This window comes from Rana temporaria, chromosome 5, assembly GCF_905171775.1.
Source record: "Rana temporaria chromosome 5, aRanTem1.1, whole genome shotgun sequence".
NCBI classification, from domain to species: Eukaryota; Metazoa; Chordata; class Amphibia; order Anura; family Ranidae; genus Rana; species Rana temporaria.
Genome location: NC_053493.1, coordinates 105,737,472 through 105,760,007, shown reverse-complemented (window position 1 = coordinate 105,760,007; position 22,536 = coordinate 105,737,472). Strand labels below are relative to the sequence as shown.

Sequence of the window (22,536 nt, the reverse complement as noted above, 5' to 3'; positions counted from 1 at the left end):
TGTCCATAGCAACCAAAAAGTGTCCCTTTACAGTGGGTGACCGCGATATTGTGTCAATCTCGCTCCCTTTGACCACCAGATTGACCACCTACGAGCCCCATCGCGGGAGCCAGCGCCGAGCTGGCTTGCCGCGATGGAGAGAAAGCCGTCATAGAAGCGATGGGAGATCCGACTTGGATTCCCGCCAATTCTACACGTGTGCGGCGTTTGGTATGAATCCTGAGGGGGAACTATCCGCCGGATTTTAAATAAAAATCCGGCATTGGTTCCCCCCTCAGGAGCATACCGGGCCCTTAGGTCTGGTATGGGTTGTAAGGAGACCCCCCCCTACGCCGAAAAAACGGCGTAGGGGTCCCCCTACAATCCATACCAGACCCGTATCCAAAGCACGCTACCCGGCCGGCCAGGAAAGGAGTGGGGATGAGCGAGCGCCCCCCCCCCTCCTGAGCCATACCGGGCTGCATGCCCTCAACATGGGGGGGTTGGGTGCTCTGGGGCAGGGGGGCGCACTGCGGCCCCCCCACCCGAGAGCACCCTGTCCCCATGTTGATGAGGACAGGGCCCCTTCCCGACAACCCTGGCCGTTGGTTGTCGGGGTATGCGGGCGGGAGGCTTATCGGAATCTGGGAGCCCCCTTTAATAAGGGGGCCCCCAGATACCGGCCCCCACCCTAAGTGAATGGATATGGGGTACATCGTACCCCTACCCATTCACCTGGAGGCAAAAATTTAAAGTTAATAAACACGACACAAGGGTTTTTAAAATAATTTATTAGTCTGCTCCGGAGGCTCCCCCTGTCTTCTTTATTAGCTCTTTCACCAGGGGGGGCTTCTTCTTTGACGTCTTCGGGTGGGGGCCGCTCTTCTTCGCCGCCGTCTGGTTCTCTTCCACCGCCGGGGGGGTCGCTTTTATAAAAGTGCCCCCCCGGCGGGTTTCCTCCGACGTCTTCGGCGGGGGGTGGTGTGCTTCTTCTTCCGCTGTCCGGGGGGTCTTCTCCGCTCTCCGGGGGTCATCTTCTATGTTCGCCGCTCTCCGCTGTTTACTCGGCGCACACCGGTTCTTCCTCCCGCTGTCCGGTGCCTTCTCCTTCAGCGCTGAACGTCTTCTTCTTCTGTGCTGTGACGTCGTCTTCTTCTTCTTCTCTTCTCCCGATGTTGACACGTCGCCTCTTCTCGCTGCAATGACAGGTGCGCGGCTTGCATCTTACTTATATAGGCCTCACAGTCCCATCATGCTCCGTACCTACCCATGTGATACCTACCCACGTGGGTAGGTACCGGAGCATGATGGGACTGTGAGGTCTATATAAGTCAGATGCAAGCCGCGCACCTGTCATTGCAGCGAGAAGAGGCGATGTGTCAACATCGGGAGAAGAGGAGAAGAAGAAGAAGACGACGTCACAGCACAGAAGAAGAAGAAGAAGACGTTCAGCGCTGAAGGAGAAGGCACCGGACAGCGGGAGGAAGAACCGGGGTGCGCCGAGTCAACAGCAGAGAGCGGCGAACATAGAAGAAGACCCCCGGAGAGCGGAGAAGACCCCCCCCGGATAGCGGAAGAAGAAGCACACCACCCCCCGCCGAAGACGTCGGAGGAAACCCGCCGGGGGGGGCGCTTTTATAAAAGTGACCCCCCCGGCGGTGGAAGAGAACCAGGCGGCGGCGAAGAAGAGCGGCCCCCACCCGAAGACGTCAAAGAAGAAGCCCCCCCTGGTGAAAGAGCTAATAAAGAAGACAGGGGGAGCCTCCGGAGCAGACTAATAAATTATTTTAAAAACCCTTGTGTCGTGTTTATTAAGTTTAACTTTTTGCCTCCAGGTGAATGGGTAGGGGTACGATGTACCCCATATCCATTCACTTAGGGTGGGGGCCGGTATCTGGGGGCCCCCTTATTAAAGGGGGCTCCCAGATTCCGATAAGCCTCCCGCCCGCATACCCCGACAACCAACGGTCAGGGTTGTCGGGAAGGGGCCCTGTCCTCATCAACATGGGGACAGGGTGCTCTCGGGTGGGGGGGCCGCAGTGCGCCCCCCTGCCCCAGAGCACCCAACCCCCCCATGTTGAGGGCATGCAGCCCGGTACGGCTCAGGAGGGGGGGGGGCGCTCGCTCGTCCCCACTCCTTTCCTGGCCGGCCGGGTAGCGTGCTTTGTATACGGGTCTGGTATGGATTGTAGGGGGACCCCTACGCCGTTTTTTCGGCGTAGGGGGGGGTCTCCTTACAACCCATACCAGACCTAAGGGCCCGGTATGCTCCTGAGGGGGGAACCCATGCGGATTTTTATTTAAAATCCGGCGGAGAGTTCCCCCTCAGGATTCATGCCAAACGCTGCACACGTGTAGAATTGGCGGGAATCCAAGTCGGATCTCCCATCGCTTCTATGACGTGCTTGCTGGAATGTGCTTTTACTATTCCAGCGAGTGCGAGATGTCGGCACCCTGTCGCCGAGAATCAGCGCGATGCCGTCGTGCTAAAAACACATTCTCGGCGGCAGGCACTGTACGTCAAAAGTGCTTTTAGACCAGCTAGAAAACAGCGATAATAAATTAGAATCACTTGCAGAATTGAGCGAAAGCGATTTGTGGGGAAATTCGTCATCAAACACTAAATCTAATGACAGCAACAATTCTGCAACTGAGCAAATTTCAGTGTTTTTGATTTGATTACATTATTGAATAATTTTTATTATTATTATATTATTATTTTTTATAATTATTTATAGTTATTTATTATATTATAATTTATGATTTTGTGTTTTGCACTTTATCATACCCAGGATGTCTACTAGACTCTTGTTTGGACAAAATTAAATTAGTTATTCCTAGGAATTACAGGCCTACAATATAAAACGCCAAATTTCCATGCAAAATATTGGTACTGCTTTCAGCACCCAAAATCTGAAAGAATCATACCGCCAGGGAGGTTAAAGGGTCAGTTGATCCAATATTGATAGTTCCCTTTTCGGTACATGCTACATGTTTAAGCTAGGTTATATTCTTTAATATCTTTCCGATGCTACAGTGTGAAATCTCTGCCAATGCCAGGATGTTCCATTATCCCTGTTGGAATCTTTATTTATTTAATTAAGAAGAATGCAGCAGGATTAAAAAAAAGTTAAGCATAAAACCCCAAAGTTAAGTGATAACACTTAAAGCAAAGAAAAAATAAGAAAAAAGAGTCAGAGTCTGCTATAATCACAACAAATAAATAAAACATAAATACAAAATAAATGTACCTCATGGTTGAGTCTTGTTATCTGTTGTTTGGTTTCTTCTGCTGTAATAAAAAGCATTGCTGGGTTGAAATCCAATAAGTCTGTAGAATAAAAAGGAAAAAAAATGTAAACTTGACATAATAATGCAAACAAAAAAATAAATCAGTTTTAGAATAATTAGAATTTTAATGCTTCAACTCGCACACCTGTAAACTCCCTTTGGACTGCAGCATATTTTAAACTTCTGCTATGGACCTGTTTATTTGGCAATATATAATATACGGTATATAGACAAACTAGGCTTTCTTTTATTATATTAAAATATATATTTTTATGTAATCCTTAGACTAAAAACTCAAGAAAGTCTTTTCTTTTATGACCAGTGATAGCTTAAAAAAATGTTTTACGGTAGATATCAGTTTTATTCTGTGATTTGTCCAGTTTAAAATTACGCTAAAATAATATTTCTGGTACACAGAATTTGCAATTTTCTGATGTTACACTAGAAAAAAATAACAAACAAATAAACATGAAAACAAGTTTGAATATTAATGGTTAATAAAATAAAAATAAACTGACAAAAAAAATCAACAGGAAAAAAATAATTGATTGGAGAAGGGAAACAATAGTTAATTAGGGCTGATTAGGGTAAACTAAGGGTTAATAAGGAGTAAATCGAGAGAAATATCAAACTTTTTTTTTACTTGTCAGATTAAAGCTTATTACTTGTATCTGCGAGTGAATAAAGCATAATAAATACAACAGTAACACTGCATCTCATGGCTGTTATTACTGTCAGCAAGTAGGAGGGAGGACGCAGGAGAACTTGACAAGCTTTACATTCTATGTACTTTGATGAATTTTTGTGGGGTATGTGTAGAATGCTCTGTGTCCTCTACCAGGTAGTAAATGCAACTTTGAGCTTTAACTCTTTCGCTGCCAGGCCCTGTGCTCCATTTTGTACACTCAGGTGGCCATACAATTTTTGCAATTTTTCCTTTTGCTTTTTTATTTTTCACTTATAGCTTTCAGAATTTGTAAAAGACACCCCCAGACCATATATTTTCTGAAAGCACATGATCAGTAGAATAAAAATAAGGTGCTACTGATTTTTTAGACCCTGCAATATTTGCATAAATGTTTATCAAACTAATATATTTGCGAAAAATACACAAAAAACATTATTAGCAGATACATACACAGCATATTTTACAAAATTCCTACTAAATATAAAAGCTTAACCTGTATTGAGTTAATAAATAACAAATATTTGTAACTTTAAAATTGCGTCTTTTTGCAAAATGGTGAGAATTGAATAGACGCAAAAGTGTAAATATACAAATTTCTCAAAGAATCGGAAGGTTTTAATTTTTTCCCCTACAGCTTTCAGAATTTGTGAAAGACCCCCAAAACCATATATTTTCTGAAAGCATATGACCTCTAGAATAAAAAGAACACCTTTGATATTATGCTACTGATTTTTTAGACCCTGCGGTATTTGCGCAAGTGTTTATCAAACCAATATATATATAAAATCCCTGCTAAATCCCTACTAAATATAAAAGCTTAACCTGTATGGAGTTAATAAATAACAAAAAGTTTGAATTTTTACGTTGTGCCTTTTTGCAAAATGGTAAAAATATAGCGTATGCAAAAATTTAAATATCCAAATTTCTCTAAAAATCTGTCACTCTTATTTGGGACAGTTGTTTTCATCTATGCACATTTTGAAGGCGGTTGTAAAGGTACAATTTGTTTTTCCTAAATAGCTTCCTTTACCTTAGTGCAGTCCTCCTTCACTTACCTCATCCTGCGATTTTGCTTTTAAATGTCCTTTCTCCCTAGTGTGGAGTGTTGTGCTTACCCCCCCCTTGGACTACAGGAGAGTCAGGACACTCTCTACGTTGCAGATAGAGAAAGGAGCTGTGTGTTAGTGGGCATCCTGACTCTCCCGTAGTCCAAGGGAGGGGGCGAGCACGACACTCCACACCAGGGAGAAAGCCTTGCATTACTGTGTGGAGTACAGAGGAACAGGAAGTGAGGATTTCTCAGAAGAAATAAGGACATTTAAAAGCAGAATTGAAGGATGAGGTATGTGAAGGAGGACTGCAATTAGGTAAAGGAAGCTATTTAGGAAAAAAAATTACCTTTACAACCCCTTTAAACTGACTTATAATTTATAACATGTTTTTCATATAAGGGAGTGGACAACATGGATCAAAATTGGTCTGGTCCCTGATAAACGGGCCAAACTTTCATCCATCTATGGCCAGTTTAAGACCATCAAAGGGCTTAGAATGAAACAGCACCAAATGTGACATACATAGTCACCCATACATAGACGTCACCACGCTTGCATGCAATCTCTGGAATATCTAGATTTGTTTACTACTATGTTTTGTGTACACAGCGCTGTTTTTATGATCTTCATGTAAGTGGCCTTGCGCTTTACTTTTAATAAATGTGTTTTATGGATTAACACTATGTGGACACATCTGCTTTGATTCTATGAGGAATCTTGAACCATCATCGTTAGTTTACCCTGCATGTCAAAATATTACTATACAGCTCAAATCTCACTTTGGAATACAACTCGTGACATTCTATTATAGACAAAAAAGAGATCCCCGGTTCACTCAAATATGTGGAGCATATAGCAACAGTGCAAGTAAATTAAAATTGCATGAGTAACAAGATAGGATATGGTCTGTGGGAAAACCCTTCAATTGTATGTTAGGTCCCAAGGAATCCATATATTGAGCACAAAGCAGGTGCTAAAACACTATGGGGGTTATTTACAAAAGGCAAATCCACTTTGCATACAAGTGCAAACTACAAGTGCAAAATGCACTTGAAATTGCACTGAAAGTGCACTTGGAAGTGCAATCACTGTAGATCCGAGGGGGACATGCAAGGAAAATAAAAAAAAATGCATTTTAGCTTGCACATGATTGGATGATAAAATCAGCAGAGCTTCCCCTCATTTCAGAGCTTCCCTTCAGATCTACAGCAACTGCACTTCTAAGGGCACTTTCAGTGCAATTTCAAGTGTAGTTTGCACTTGTAGTGCAAAGTGGATTTGCCTTTCGTAAATGACCCCCCATGTCCTCTTTATTGAGAGTAGAGGACATATATGGTGTACCACTTATATCCAGAAGATAACAAATCCACAGCCCCACATGCAACTCTGTGATGATGAAGCGAGGTGCAGAATTCTGGATTATGCATTTCCTGTGACATAATTTCCTGTAATGCCATTTCCAGTCTGGTCAACAGTTGTTCCGGGTTTGGAATATAAAATACTCACCACTGGCATTTTCCCTCCTGGCTGGTCCATCCATCTTCCCATCCTCCCATGCTTTGTTTATCTGATGGCCACAGGCGACTTAGATGGGTCACATATGGGGTTGTTGAGAGCCGGTTCACACTGGGGCAGCACGACTTCGGGGGCGACTCGGCAAGGCGTCCTGAAGACGACTTCAGAGGCGACTTGCAAAATGACTTTTGTATAGAAGTCAATGAAAGTCGCCCCGAGTCGCCCCCAAAGTCATACAAGAATCTTTTTCTAAGACGGAGCGTCGCTCCTATTAAAACTGTTCTATTGAATAGAATGGGACGCGACTTGTCAGGCGGCTGAGTCGCCTGACGAGTTGCCCCAGTGTGAACCGGCTCTAATGGTACACTTACTTGTTATGTATTTATTGTTTGAACGTAACCCTCTCAAAACAATAGAACCTACTGAATGTGAAAGAGTCATAGGTAATTATGACTGCATCTGACATTACATTTAACCTAACAAACCCAAATGATTACTAAATATTATCTTTTATTTGTTAAAAGAAAGCTTGTTTAGGTTATTATTTGTGTTTTAGATGTGTATTCAAAATGACCGGAAGTGTAGAATACCCATACTGCTAGATGCTTGTGCATAATTAATTCTATATACTTGTATATTAAATGATCTTGGAAATTAACCTAACTATAATTATTCACAGATAAGACAAAAATAAATCCCATATACATTTACTCACGCAAACAGGGTAAGAATGATAAAATAAATACTTCAATTATTTTCAGATTGTTGACAAAAACAGACATAGAAGCAGTAGCTTTCCAATTACAAGAACACACCAACAATAAGAAAGACACAGCAGGAAAGATCACACAGCTGTAACAGAGTTACTTGCCATTGCCAGCAGTTGAGTTAATGAATATGTTACTGGGAGGGGTTTGACATGGCAATATATTGCAGCAGTGTAGAGTATGTGTTGCTGAGAAGACACTTTTAGAACAAGCACAGCATACTGTAAAAATGTTTTCCCAAAAGGAACTGCTCTAAAGACTAGAGACAATTATTTCTTTCATTCACTATCCTATTGTCATAGCTATGTTAGTAGTAGCTCAATAAAACTCAAGTTTAGTCTGTGCTAAATTTACATTGACCTAGAAGTTCACATATTTCATAATGATATTTGTACTATACAAATAATATCTGTCTTCGTTATTAACTCTTTCTAAGTGAAAATCCATTATTTTATGCAGAATTAAATAGTGATGTTTATTACCATTATTTTAACCATTATTATTACATACAAACAAGTCCAGCTGCACTCTTCATGTGCTTTATTAGGAAGTACAGAAGACGGACATCACAAAGCAGTGGGGGACAGAGAATGGATAATGCATTTTGGGTTGGGTTACAATTAAGCTCCTAGTTGGCCTTTAAAATGCATTATCCATCCTCTGTCTCCCACTGCTTTGTGATGTCCGTCTTGTGTACTTCTTAATAAAGCATATGAAGAGTGCAGCCATGCAGATTTTTTTGCTATTTGCATGTTATAGCAGCAGCTGAAGGCCTGGGCACGCACCTTCTGGAGAATGCAGCTATGCAGTGAGTTAAGGAGCATGAGAGCAGCAGCCTAGAGCAGTGTGCGTTACTCGGATCAAGCCGGCTTATTACAATTATTGTTCTTAGTAATGTTAATAAAATGCTACATGTTCATCATGTATATTACAAGTAGGATTTCTCAGGTATGTGAATAAAAGGGATGTGATAATAAACATAATGTATTTTTTTTTTTTACTTTTTTCATTTTATGCCCATAACAAAAAATGTATGTAAAAAAATTAACTTACTGAAGTAAATATGAACATTCAATATTACCATTTCGTGTTTATATTTCAACCCCACACGTAGGAGATTTTATGTGTTTTCTAGGCACATATTAATTTCTTTGCTGAAAAATGATTTTTTTTCAATATCGTATAATGAATTTCTAATTACACATATAGCTGAACTTCTCCTTCTCCTGTTCAAAAGTTTAATTAGACAGTTTAAGGTTGAAAGAAGCCAGTTATTACTGTTGTTTATTTCAAAATTCATAATACTCTGACACCAGTGCCGTTGGTGTACAATGTATCCCTTTATCAAATCATGTTTAACTATAGTGCTAACAGTCTTGGTACTTAGTGTTTACACCTTGGTTTCTTAAAAATTTATGGAGGAAATTACAAAACTGGAAATTACACTACTAGTGTAGTGGGTCATCTCATTGACATTCAAATTTAAAATCCCAATTAGCTCCTAAGCATTTGAGATCCTAATTGTGTTTCCCTAGGACTTCTTGGAATTGGTAGGAAAGCTTCCTATTCCAGTAGAAAAAAATGATCATTACAAACATGTCTCTGGCAGCCAGAATGGGGAGTAAAACTTGACACAGGTACTGTATGTAGAAACATAGAGCTTGTAGTATAACGCTCTGGGAGATAATGGACCACTGTTTAATTCAGGTTTTTTTTTTAATGTGATTTGAATATTTCAGTACCACATAATCCCAATGCTTTTCTGGATATTACATAGAAGTACAACAGAAATAGATCTTTAGAGCTCAATGCAGCTTATAAATACCTATCATAAAAAAACAACCCAGAAACAACCCAGAAAAAAAATCCTTTGAATACCATTAATACAGAATATAGCAGCAAGTTTTGATCCAAAGATTTTAACTGTAAATGAGTAGTCTGGATGTAGGGAATGCCTAGTAACAATGGGCATAATTATAACAAGCCAGGCTGATAGCCCATGAGAGCTGTGCCCAGGCTTATTTGTATACAGTAGTTGCACTGCCAAGGCCAGTAATTTCTATCTGGTTTGGCTAGCTTTATGATGTGACAAATGTTGAGTTTATGTGAAATCTCCATTAATAGTTGTAAAATATTGAATTATGAATATATTTCAGTTAGCTTTGCATCTATGTAACCGAGCCACCAAGAAGGTTAGGTTAAGCAGACAAGACAGTGCCTGGGCTTGTTTATACAAACAATGGAGATCCAAACCTCATTGTTTTACACATACTCACTTCAAAGGATCCCATGCTGGGATATGCAGTGAAGGAAGGCCAACCCATAATCAATACTTAACTGCCCAGGAAAATTCAAGTATATCTCCTGCTCAGAATAGTTACAAGGATTTGCATTAAAGGGGGCTAATTATGCAAAGTATAGAAGTTGGAGATGTAGCCAGTCCTGAATCAGTAATAGGTAGGCCATCCAATCGAGAGCCACACTATGCCAACCAATGAGGCATCAGCCTGTAATGATGTACACAGGCAGAGGGAAATTTCACTTTATGGGAGAGCAGCCATCAGAATGGAACAAAGGGTAAATATGGGAAAGGTCTGCTTTTTTACTTGTAACTGAATATGTTTGTAGATTAATGTTTTAAGGAATTGTATGTATTCCTTCATGTAATTATTTTATTTTAACCTAATAGTTTCATCCTTGCAGTAGACTATATAGATAGATGTTTGTGTATTAGGTAGATATTATCAACTATACTCCAATAAATGTTATTGTGTTAATGCTTTCACTCTTGGTCAAAAGAACTCTCATTTAACCCACATCATATCTTTGAGATATTAATTCTTAAATATAATATATGGGTAACACAAATATGCGGTGAGAGAACAATAACTTTTCTGGAAAAAGAACTGCTGAATAGTGTAGGAGATGTGTCATCAACATGATGTATATGCATAGGATACAAGCTCTCAAGCACTCGTTATCAAATGTTAAAGAAGAGTTATACCCAAATATTAACAAAAAAGCTATGTTAAAGCAGAACTTAGATACATATTTAAAACTCACAACATAGTAGGAAATAGGGACACATTCCTTTAGATCAGTGTTTTTCACCCATTTTTCAACCAAGGCACCCTTTAAAATCTGTCAGAATCTCGAGGCACACCAAACCAAAAATGTGGTAAAAAAAATTATGCCACTTGCTATTTGCACAGTGGTTCAATAAATTAAAACAAAACACAATATAATACCCCAATTTGTGGGTATAGTGTGAAAGATGATGTTATGGCGGGTAAATAGATACCTAACATGTCATGCTTTAAAATTGCGCACACTCGTGGAATGATGACAAACTTTGGTACTTCAAAATCTCCATAAGCAACACCTTAAAACACCTTGGGCCAGATCCACAGACGAAGTACGCCGGCGTATCTACTGATACGCCGGCGTACTTTCAAATTTCCCGCGTCGTATCTTTAGTTTGAATCCTCAAACCAAGATACGACGGCATTTGGGTAAGATCCGACAGGCGTACGGCTTCATACGCCTTCGGATCTTAGATGCAATACTTCAGCGCCCGCTGGGTGAAGTTTGCGTCGTTTTCCGCGTCGGGTATGCAAATTAGTGATTTACGACGATCCACGAACGTACGCACGGCCGTCGCATTTTCTAACGTCGTCTGTAGTCGGCTTTTTCCAGCGTATAGTTAAAGCTGGTATTTTGCGGCGTATATATAGACTTGCCATGTTAAGTATGGCCGTCGTTCCCGCATCAAAATTTGAATTTTTTTTTGCGTAAGTCGTCCGTGAATAGGGATGGACGTAACTCACGTCTAAGTTCAAAAAATGACGTCGTTGCGACGTCATTTTGCGCAAAGCACGGCGGGACGCGCTTCATTTAAATGAAACCCACCCCCAACCCGCCCAATTTGAAATCCGCCGCCAGAAATACACTACGCCACCATAACTTACGGCGCGAACTCGCTGAGGATTCGAATATACGCCAGGTAAGGTACGGCGGCGTAGTGTATCTCTGATACGCTGCGCCGATACAAATGTATGTGGATCTGGCCCCTTGTCTTATTTATTAAACTTTTTTTTTCACTATCCCTTTTGGATTGTTTCTCAGGCAAGACGGTGGAAGAGGGGGGACATCCCCTCCCGCCGCTTCTGAAAGCGTTCCAGTGGCTCAAAAACCGGAATGCTTTCATGAGAAAGCCAGCCACTGGTTGTAAAAAAAAAATACCAAGGTTATGGCTGATATTTTCATTTTAGGGCACTTTCACATTGACTAATTCCATTGCAAGCATGGTGATTTTATTTATTTTTTATATAATATACATGGGCTATGTGGGTTATTATTGATAATGATAACTGTAAACTTCAATACTGCAGTTTGGCCGCAGCGCAGGATACCTGCAGTTTTCATGTGGTTTCTCATAAACTTCTATTATGTAGTACATTTTTGGTACATTTTCTGAAAGCACACCAAAAATAAGGGACATAATAGAAGTCAATAAAAAACACATGAAAACCGCAGGTACCCTTCGCTACATCTAAGCTGTGGCCAAACTGCAGTATTGAAGTATACAGTTATCATCATCAAAAATAACCCATATAGCCCATGTATATTATATTGCATTTAAAAAATTCACCATGCTTGCAATGAAAAGTGAGGCAATGAAAGTGCCAACAAGTGTTATATACAGTAGTTTATTTTTTATTTTTAGAAACACCATGCCTGCAATAAAAACTAATCATACATTGAAAATGACAGGTGTAGGGAATGCCAAGGTGGCAGACACACTCCAGGTGGACATAACCTGCTATTTTGAGTTTACAGATGATTCTTTGTCTTGGCTGGCTCTATCAGATAAAACGTGTACTGGATCTCTCTCTCCATCAGAGGAGTCTGACTGACAGGGTGACACGAGGAGAGCGGAGTGGGCAATGGAGGTGTCAGGAGGGAGACATGATATTAAAGGATCCCTCTCTTCCTCCATGCAATGACCTTCATAGCTCATCTACTACAAGTACTGTACCTGCGTCTCCTCGCTGTTTTGTTTCCTACTCGTGGTGTTCTTCTTCTCCCCCCTTCAGGGAAATGCGCGCCAGCCAGCATCTATTCCGGAGGCTCACACGTCACAGATATCAGTGCGTGCGGCGTGCGCCCGACCCTCCCATAGCAACCGATGACATAATCGGTTGGCAAGATGCGGTCGGAAAGGTCCGCACAGCTTCCCGAGTGCCTGTGGCAGCGGGAAGTGAGCTTTACACAGTGGACCGGCACCACTGTAATAATAAATAATAACCAAGTGGCCATCAGATAGCTGCCTATATTGGGGGTCATTTTGCCGCGGCACACCTGGGGACTCTTCACAGCACACCAGTGTGCCGCGGCACATTGGTTGAAAAACACTGCTTTAGATTAATGAAAATTAGTAACAACCTTACTTTCTCCTTATTTTTTCCATTCTTTTTCTGGCCCCAACTGGGCAGGTATGCACAGTAAAAACCACATTCTCTGCATAGATGTGGAGTTCTCAATCACAGTAGTGTATGAAGTCACAGCAGACTTCATCTCACAGTAGCTCTTCTGTGGTTTGCTGACCACTTCATACCACACTGGATATGGCATTCACATGCATTAAACTTGTGGGACCCACATAATTGCAGCACCTGCAGGCTGGCTTTGTAGACAAATAGATCCTGGTTCAAGATAATATAGATACAATTATGGCACCAGCATTATTGTAGCAGTATGAATTGAAAAAAAAGGCAGCCTGGAGCAATGATTAACCTCTCGAGAAAATAGTTTAACAAAAAGTGTTTGTTTATATTCATATTCTTAAATGCATGTTAGCATTTTATGGAAAAATACAGCTTCGAGGTCCCACTATTGCCAATTAGCAAAGTCTGCACCTTTTGCTACATTTTCTCTACTGAATGAGCAATTAGCCAAGGAGAGTTCTGGTCCTCCTGTCCTACAGAGACTTTTTGATTGAATGATTTGGCTTTTGGGTATACTACCAGACCTAATAGGGAACCTGAAACAAAATATTGCCCAAGCATATTCACTTGCTGTTCTCCTTTGCTGTTAACAAAGCTCTATGTTAACAATTGAATACAGGTCCACTTTAACCCCTACATGTTCCAGTTATCTCAATAAATACCAAGGTAATTGACATTGGTTTTAATACTGTTTTTTATGGCTGGTCTGACTTTGGAGTACATTGTTTCAACCCAGTTTATTAAATTTAACACCTTCCCGCCCGGCCATCATCCGCTATATTCAGGAAGGTGGCTTTTTCATCCTGATTGAACGTCATATGATGTCCTGTCAGGAAGCACTGCTCTCTCGGCCGTGGGGCCACACAGTGGTTTAATCTGTCACTGGTTGTGTCCACTGGAGACAGCCAATGACTGTTCAGTGTATTGCTCACTGCTGGCACCATGTGACCATCATGACCAATCACAGCAGGTCACATGACAGTTGTACATAATAGATGGCTTCCTTTCATGTCATCCTTTGTGTACAATTGTGTTGCTAGTTGTGATTAGTCAATTTGATCAAATGGTACAGACAAGGTCAATCAAAGGCCAATTGTACCATGTGATTAGCTTTGATCAATCACAGCTAATCACAATAAAAAAACGGAATTAATCTGTTTCATTCAGTAAAATGCTTGCTTATAACAATGTAATTCACTGCTATTAAAGAGGAAGTAAACCCGGTATTTAAAAAAAATAAAACCCTGCAAGAGAAAGACATAATGAGCATACTAGCATAGCATAGCATAGCATAGCATACTAGCTCATTATGAATGACTTACCTTAGATCGAAGCCCCGAACTGCTCCTCATTCTCCTCCGCCTTCGCCGCCATCTTGCCTCGATGTCCCTTCCGTGAATCGCCGCCCCGGCGATGTGACTGGCCGGAGGGCAATGACATCACTCCCGCGCATGCGTGCGGGACCGGCACGATCCCGCACATGTGTGCTGGACCGGCATAATCCCGGTATGATTCCATTCATGGAGCCGGCCCGCTAGTGTGCCTGCGCTGTAGACATTAGTGCCCGTTTTTGGGTAAATATCTCCTTAACCGTATAGGTTAAGGAGATATTTCTTGCACCTACAGATAAGCCTTAATCTAGGCTTACCTGTAGGTGCAAGTTGTGTGGTTGAGTTTACAACCACTTTAATAAACAGAATGTGTAAAAAAAAAATCCTGATCATTTCCCCAGAGAAGAACAAAGTAACTATTGTAACATTATATCGCTTTGGTTACGGTGTTTGACACACGATTGGTTCAACCGGTGAGAATGGTTTGATGGACCGTTTTCATAGGTCAAAACCGATCATGTGTTTGCGCCATCGGTTAGTTAACCATCGGTTAAAAAAAAGGCAACTTGTTTTAAAATTGGGAAAAAGTGGGTGGAGCAACTGCGCTAATCAACTAACAAATATAAATAAAACAAAGTTCATAAAAATACATATGTGATCGGATGCAGTGAATACAAAATAGAGCTGCACCTTACTGTGATTGTTGTACAGTGATGGCATAAATAGGAAAAAAACAAGGTGCGCTAAATTAAAAAGGTATATAAATAATCCTGAGGATCATGAGATAAATAATCCATGAATATTAAAATGCATGCAAAAATAGAAAAAATATGACAATGAATATAGTCTATGGAGAATGAAGAAAACCACGTAGATCCTGTTCACCAGTGCAGTGAAAGAAAAAATAATGATTTGAACACAGTCCACAGGTGTCGGTCGTATTCAATAGTGACAATCCAAAAGGAAAGAGATCCTCCACCATAGAAATAGTGTGTCTGCTTACCAGAAAACCGGCGGTCTCTTAATTAAAAGAAGACCCCAGAAGGCGTTTGGATTAACCCTGTGGTAGTTGGGATGTGGATGGGCTGAGTATGACGTCTGACCCCGTCTCAAACCAATGTATGGGATACTTGGATGACGAATACCATGGAAAATATAGAAGGACCGCAATAGTGTGATACCATAGATAAAATTTATTAAAAAGAAGACAAAAACACACTTACATGGATGCAGTGTAAAATAGGCATGTCAAATTGGCGCTCCGGCCGGAAGCAATCCAAAAAAACACCCGTCCAATAGGTAGGAATAGTGCACTCAACGGGGGGTGATCCGATGCGACACACGTTCCGCCCGACCGGTTTCGAGAAAACTCGCTTCCTCATGGGGCACGGGTGGCACACCAAATCACCCCCCTTAAATAACAAAAATAAAATGAATGACGACCAAGCGTCATCGCAGGCACGTGGGCGCGCATGCACGCGCACGTTGGAACACAAAGGTCAGACCAGGCCTCGCTCTGGTCCGAACCTGGCGCCAGTGCGCATGCGCCCGCATATACCGAGTCCCAGGGCAATAAAATACATAGGGCATGGTTAATCCGGACATCGCGGCGGAAGAGAAACAGTCCCACGCCGGATGTCACTGAAAACCGAGCCCCTTAGCAATAATAGATGCGGAAGACCGCTCCGTATCCTCGAGAACGGCTCCCGCATCACATGACCAGGTGCGTCGACGTCACACGTCGGCGCACGGCCGTGACGACGCAGAGAGCCCTCGGATGACACGGCGGGGCCCAGGAAGCATCAACACGAGGACCAAGCCTCGATATGGAAAACGGGCTGAGCCAACAGCCAGCCACCTATTGGTCAGACAGACCAAGCCTCATTTTGGATGCAAAGACACGGAAGATAGCCACAAACTCAGGACTCCCGAGATACAGGGCCATAAGTTAAAGCTCTGTACAGAGATGCAGTAGCTAGATGGTTACCAAATAATTAGCAAAGGCAATGGCGTGTCAATCCACCCAAACGGGGTAAACAATAAAAATTACATAATAAAATTTGCATATTCAATGATAAATGATTAATAATACATTAACTAGTAAAATTGACATATTCGATGGTATACACAACAAAGGGTACATAAAGTATGCCAACTGATATAATAAAAAACCAAATTAGCATGAGCATCATGCATGCAATCAGGGGTGGATAATAATGTCCAATACAGTCCAAATAAATTAACAGGTTGTTGGGACCAACTCAGTACTGCAAATAAGTACTATATATAATCATCAAAAATGGCCAGGATCAACATAGTGCGGCGAATAAATATAAAGGCACAGACACCTAATAGAGGTGGCAAACTCAATTGGGCACAAAACCCTAATCATTGATACGAGAAATCATGAATTATTAATAAAGGCATTAATATCTGTGTCGATATTCAGCCCATACGGTGTGTACGTTTTGGTACGGTGGATCCAAGCCATTTCTTGTCTGGATATTTCCCGGACAAGATTGCTCCCTCTCCAATGCGGACGATATTTATCGATTCCGATAAACAAAGTATTGGAGGGGTCTCTATGGTGCTTTAAATCGTAATGCCTAGAGACAGAATGCTTATCGAAACCACTTCTGATTTTGGCGATATGTTCGTTTAACCTAACTGACAGAGCCCTCTTAGTGCGGCCTATGTACTGAAGGCCGCAAGGGCACTGGATAAGGTATATGACACCTTTCATCGAACAGGTTATAAAGGGTTCGACTTCAAAAGTTTGTTGGGTAGCTGTGGACTGAAAATAACAAATCTTCCTGTCTCTGCAACTATTTAGGGTGCAAACCTGACAGCGTTTACATCTGTAATATCCTGTAAGATTTTCAAGGAAAGTCCTAGTTGCTTTCGGAGGATCATGAACGCTGGGAGCAATGCGACTTCCAATCGTAGAAGCACCCCTAAAAACCACACTAGGTCTTTCCGGAAGGATGGGGGCTAAGACCTGATCTGTAGTGAGAATGTGCCAATGCTTCTGAATCAGCTTCTTGACACTAAAATGTTGTGCAGAAAAAGTTGTAACGAAGGGTAGAGAAAATCTATCACCTTGCTCCCCCCTGTTTTTATCTGCAAGAAGAGCTGTCCTATCTGTATTTCTAACTCTCTCCATTGATTGGAGTAGGATGGAGTTGTCATACCCCTTCTCCTCAAATCTCTTGGAGAGGATTGAGGCCTGGTTCTCAAATGTCAGGGGATTGGTACAATTGCGTTTGATGCGCATAAACTGTCCCAGGGGTACAGATTTTAACCAAGTTGGTAAATGGCAACTATCTAGTGGAATATACGAGTTGCGGTCAGTTGGTTTGAAAAAAGTGGACATGACAAATGTACCGTTCTCAATATTGATCTGGAGATCTAGAAAATGGATGGATTGTTGACTGGACTCAAAATTAAATGCAATGCCCCGAGTTTTCCGATTTCATTCATGGCCGATTTGAGTGCATTGGACACAGGCTCTCTCTCAGGCCCTGTACACAAGATCGAACATGTCTGCTGAAACTGGTCGGTAGACCAGTTTCAGCGGACAGATACGACCGTGTGTACAGCCTAGCAGACAGGTTTTCCAGCAGAAAAAGTTTTAAAGCATGCTTTAAAACTTGAATCAATAAATTGGAAGGGCTCTTGCGCTATCGGTGCTAAATACTATAGGGGGGGGGCACTGCTGCAGTTACCTGGAACCGGTCCTGGGCAGAAATGTGTGAATGAAATAAATGATGGTGACTGCGCTGAAGTGGAAAGAGCAGATGCACAGGGAAGTGAATAGCAAAAACCCACCACTGAGTAATCGCTAAAACCAGTGGGGGTGGGAGGTCTGTGGGTCAGTAATGGTGAACAGCAATAAGCATAAATTAAATATTAACATACACTATAATTAAATTAAATAGTGAACATCACAAACATGAGAAGCATATAAATCCAAACAGCTAAGTTGATGTGGATTGTGCCAGAAAGTTCAAATATAACACAATCCAAATGGAGTCCCAGATGTCCCAGAAGAGGGAAGATGTGGGACCGTAATAAGGTAAAAAAGTCAAATAACACAAATAAAGTCTTAAAGTGCACTGTGAACGATAATAGAGGCCCAAGGGGGTATCCCGTGGCAGAAGAGCAGACTTCGGTGCGCACAACTCTAGTGGTGTAAAAGGCTCACCTCCAGGCCCCACTGGTTTTTGCAATTACTCAGTGGTGGGTCTTTGCTATTCACTTCCCTGTGCATCTGCTCTTTCCACTTCCTCACACAGCGCAGTCACCATCATTTATTTCATGCTTTAAAACTTATCTGCTGGAAACCCGTCCGTCCGACATGTCCGCTGGTTAGTACGCTTAACCAGCGGACCGAAATCTCCCGCATGCACCAAATGGATTCGACGCATGCGTGGAAGCATTTTACTTCCTGGTTTGCGGACGTGGCGGCGTCAACGTCACCGCCACGTCACCGCGCTGTCTGTCCGTGGGGATTTTGGTTTGATGGGTTGTGTACAACCATCAGACCAAAATCTCCTAGCAGACATGTCCGATGAAAATGGTCCACGGATCGTTTTCATCGGACATGTTCATGTGACATGAGCGTGTGTACAGGGCCTCAGGGATAAGGTGTAGTACAGCTGGATCGCTCCTCCGTTACTCTGCTTACTCCTGTCAGCTCTGATTGGACGATTGGATCACGTGGTCACGCTCTGACGCGTTTCATGATTGGTTTCACGTCTTCAGACGCCCTCTGAAGATTCTAGCATTAACCTCATAAACTCTGAGCTACTTATTACTGTCTGAGGAAATCAGTGTTTTAGTGGGGGGGGTTTTTGAGGACTTTTAGTATCATATTTTCTTTTGGTGGTTTCCATGTGTTTCAGTATACATGCATTTGCCAATGGAGATTTCTCATTAGCAGGATATGGTAACATATTTTAGTTTTTGAGCACATTGATGCTCGATTTAGCACTGTTATAGGTAGATTCACAAAGAGTTAGGCCGGCTTATCAGTAGATAAGTCAACCTAACTCAGAATCTACGCTGACCTAAGTTTAAGCGTATGCTCAAACAGAGATACGCTTAACCACTTGCCGACCGCGCACCGCCGAAATACGTCCACAAGGTGGCTCTCCTAGGCGAGAGCACGTAATATGACGTCCTGCCTATTAGCCGCCACGCGATCGCTCGGTACAGAGCGGGGAACGGGAGCTGTGTGTGTAAACACACAGCTCTCGTTCCTGTCAGCAGGGGAAATGCTGATTTTCTGTTCATACAATGTATGAACAGAAGATCAGTGTTTCCCCTAGTGAGGCCACCCCCCCCACAGTAAGAACACACCCAGGCATACTTAACCCCTTCCCCGCCCCCTAGTGTTAACCCCTTCACTGCCAGTGGCATTTTTATAGTAATCCAATGCATTTTTATAGCACTGATCGCTATAAAAATGCCAATGGTCCCAAAAATGTGTCAAAAATGTCCGAAGTGTCCACCATAATGTCGCAATACCGAAAAAAAAATCGCTGATCGCCGCCATTACTAGTAAAAAAAAATATTAATAAAAATGCCATAAAAATACCCCCTATTTTGTAAACGCTATAACTTTTGCGCAAACCAATCAATAAACGCTTATTGCGATTTTTTTTACGAAAAAAAATTTGTAGAAGAATACGTATCGGCCTAAACTGAGGAAAAAATATGTTTTTTTATATATTTTTGGGGGATATTTATTACAGCAAAAAGTAAAAAATATTCATTTTTTTCAAAATCGTCGTTCTATTTTTGTTTATAGCGCAAAAAATAAAAAACGCAGAGGTGATCAAATACCACCAAAAGAAAGCTCTATTTGTGGGAAAAAAAGGATGCAAATTTTGTTTGGGAGCCACGTTGCACGACCGCGCAATTGTCTGTTAAAGTGACGCAGTCCCGAATCGCAAAAAGTACTCTGGTCTTTGGGCAGCAATATGGTCCGGGGGGTAAGTGGTTAAACATATCTCATGCCCCGTACACACCATCACTTTATGTGATGAAAAAAAACGACGTTTTTGAAACTTCAATTTTCAAAGACCAAGTTGCCTACACACCATCGTTTTTCTCACAATGTTCTAGCAAAGCGAGGTTACGTTCTCACCACTTTTTACATTGAAGCTCGCTTCTGGGCATGCGCGGGTGTAAAAACGTCTTTTTAAACGACGTTTTTTGCTACACACGGTCAATTTCTGTGAAGTAAAAAACGACGTTTTGAAAAACGACACATAAAATTGAAGCATGCTTCAATTTTTTTTGGTCGTTTTTTACAAGACATAAAACAACGTTTTCCCCCACACACGGTCAATTAAAGTGACTTTTTTAAAAACGTCGTTTTTTTCATCACATAAAGTGATGGTGTGTACGGGGCATAAGATACGACGGCTTGCGCCGTCCTATCTTAGATTGCAATATTTTGGATGCCCGCTAGGTGGCGCTTCCATTGCGGCCGGCGTAGAATATGTAAATAAGGGTATACGCCGATTCACGAACGTACGCCAGGCCGACGCAGTACTTTTACGCTGTTTACGTAAGAGATAGGCCGCGTAAAGTTAGAGCTAGGCTCTAGTGGAATAGTAATGTCAAGTATGGCCGCCGTTCGGGATTTACGTAGTTTACGTCCACGTCAAAATCAATAGGCCCATACGGCATACTTAGCCGCAATGCGCACTGGGAAATGTAGGCGCCCGGCGCATGCGCAGTAGCCAAAAAACGTCAAAAGCGTGAGGTCAAGCCTCATTACCATTAAACACGCCCCCCTCCAACCCATTTGAATTAGGCACCCTTACGCCCGCCGCGTTTACACTACGCGCCCTAAGTAAGGAGGTAAGTGCCTTGAGAATCATGTACTTGCCTCTCTTACTTAAAGAGGAAGTAAACCCTCTGTAAAATACCCTCGGTAAAATACACCTGCAAGAGAAAGGCATAATGAGCTAGTATGCACAGCATACTAGCTCATTATGTGTCACTTACCTGAGAACAAAGCCCCCGAAGTCCGCCATGGTCCTATCCACCTCTGCCACCATGCCACCATGTCCCCTGGAGCTTCTTTCTGTTTTCGTCGCTCCAGCCAATCTCATCGCCGGAGAGGCAAAAACAGACGTCACTCCCACGCATGCGCAAAAACACGGCATTAACCCCGTTAATGCCATTCACATAAACGGCACTGCTCAGTGTGCCTGCGTTATTATCTACGGCGCGCATGCGCCGTAGACAGCGGTGCCCGTTTTTGTGAATATATCTTCTTAACCAATATATTTCTTGCACCTACAGGTAAGCCTTAATCTAGGATTACCTGTAGGTGCAAGTTGTAACAGTGGATTTACAACCACTTTAAGCTAAGGTGTTTGAATTAAGCTGTGTGGATGGTCATCAAGTCAGAGGATAAATGCTTTGTACAATACAAAAGATAAGAATACAGCATATCTAATAAAGATAAAAAAGAATCTGCTTAACAATTTGTCATCTTAATGGAATGTATTTTGCATGTTGGTGACCCATTTATCTAATAGTGTAATTTTATCTCAAGTAAATCAGATCCATATAATAATGTAGCAAGTGGTATTTTCCCTTGTGTGGTAAATTATGCTGGTTGATAAATTTGGGTCAATGAGCTGTCATATTACCTAGAAAACACACTGTTAGATTGAATGTCAGCAGGGAAATTTCATTTCTTAAGGAACCTAGATAGTTATAGATAGATAGATAGATAGATAGTTATACTGAGGATTTACTATGATATCATATAGTACTGGTATTTCCACAGTTAGAATTGAGACTGCTTAAATGCACTTGTAGACTAATTAAATGTAAGATATTGAATTTTGGGTGTTCTTTTAGATTTTGAAAGACTTCTAACCAAAGCTTAAAATTTGGTTTTGGCAAATGAGTATTTCAGGCACTGATAAGCTGATATTCATGGCACTAAAGTAAACTTATCAGTTTTATCAGCAAACTGCAATAAAATTCTTATAGAGACAATGGTGGAGGTTTAGGACACAGAAGTTAATATTCTTCAGCAGTGACACGCCTCGTACACACCACTGGTTTTCCCAACGGGAAAACTGACATGTTTTTGTCCGGAAAACCGACCGTGTGTATGCTCCATAGCAGTTTTCCTAACGAGTAAACTGCCTGCAAAAAAATTTGAACGAGCTCCCTTTTTTCCCGTCGTGATTCCCGGCTATCTTTTTCCCATCACACTCGTGTGTATGCTCTTCCAAGGGGGAAAAAAACATGTATGCTAAGAATCAAAATTTATAGAAGGGTTTTCAGGGACCATATAAAAGTGGACAGACTGGGAGATAGTTGGTTAGCTTGGGGTAGGGAGGTCCAGAGGATGAGAGAGGCTTGGGAGAA

At 41.9% G+C, this 22,536-nt stretch overlaps 1 protein-coding gene across 1 annotated transcript in view; it reads right to left on the bottom strand.

Moving 5' to 3' along the window:
- KCNH8 (potassium voltage-gated channel subfamily H member 8) overlaps window positions 1–22,536 on the bottom strand; it is a 580,442-nt gene that overhangs the window by 11,192 nt on the left and 546,714 nt on the right. The window contains 1 exon segment of the mRNA XM_040352973.1: window positions 3,231–3,310. Coding sequence (XP_040208907.1) covers window positions 3,231–3,310 — 80 coding nt within the window.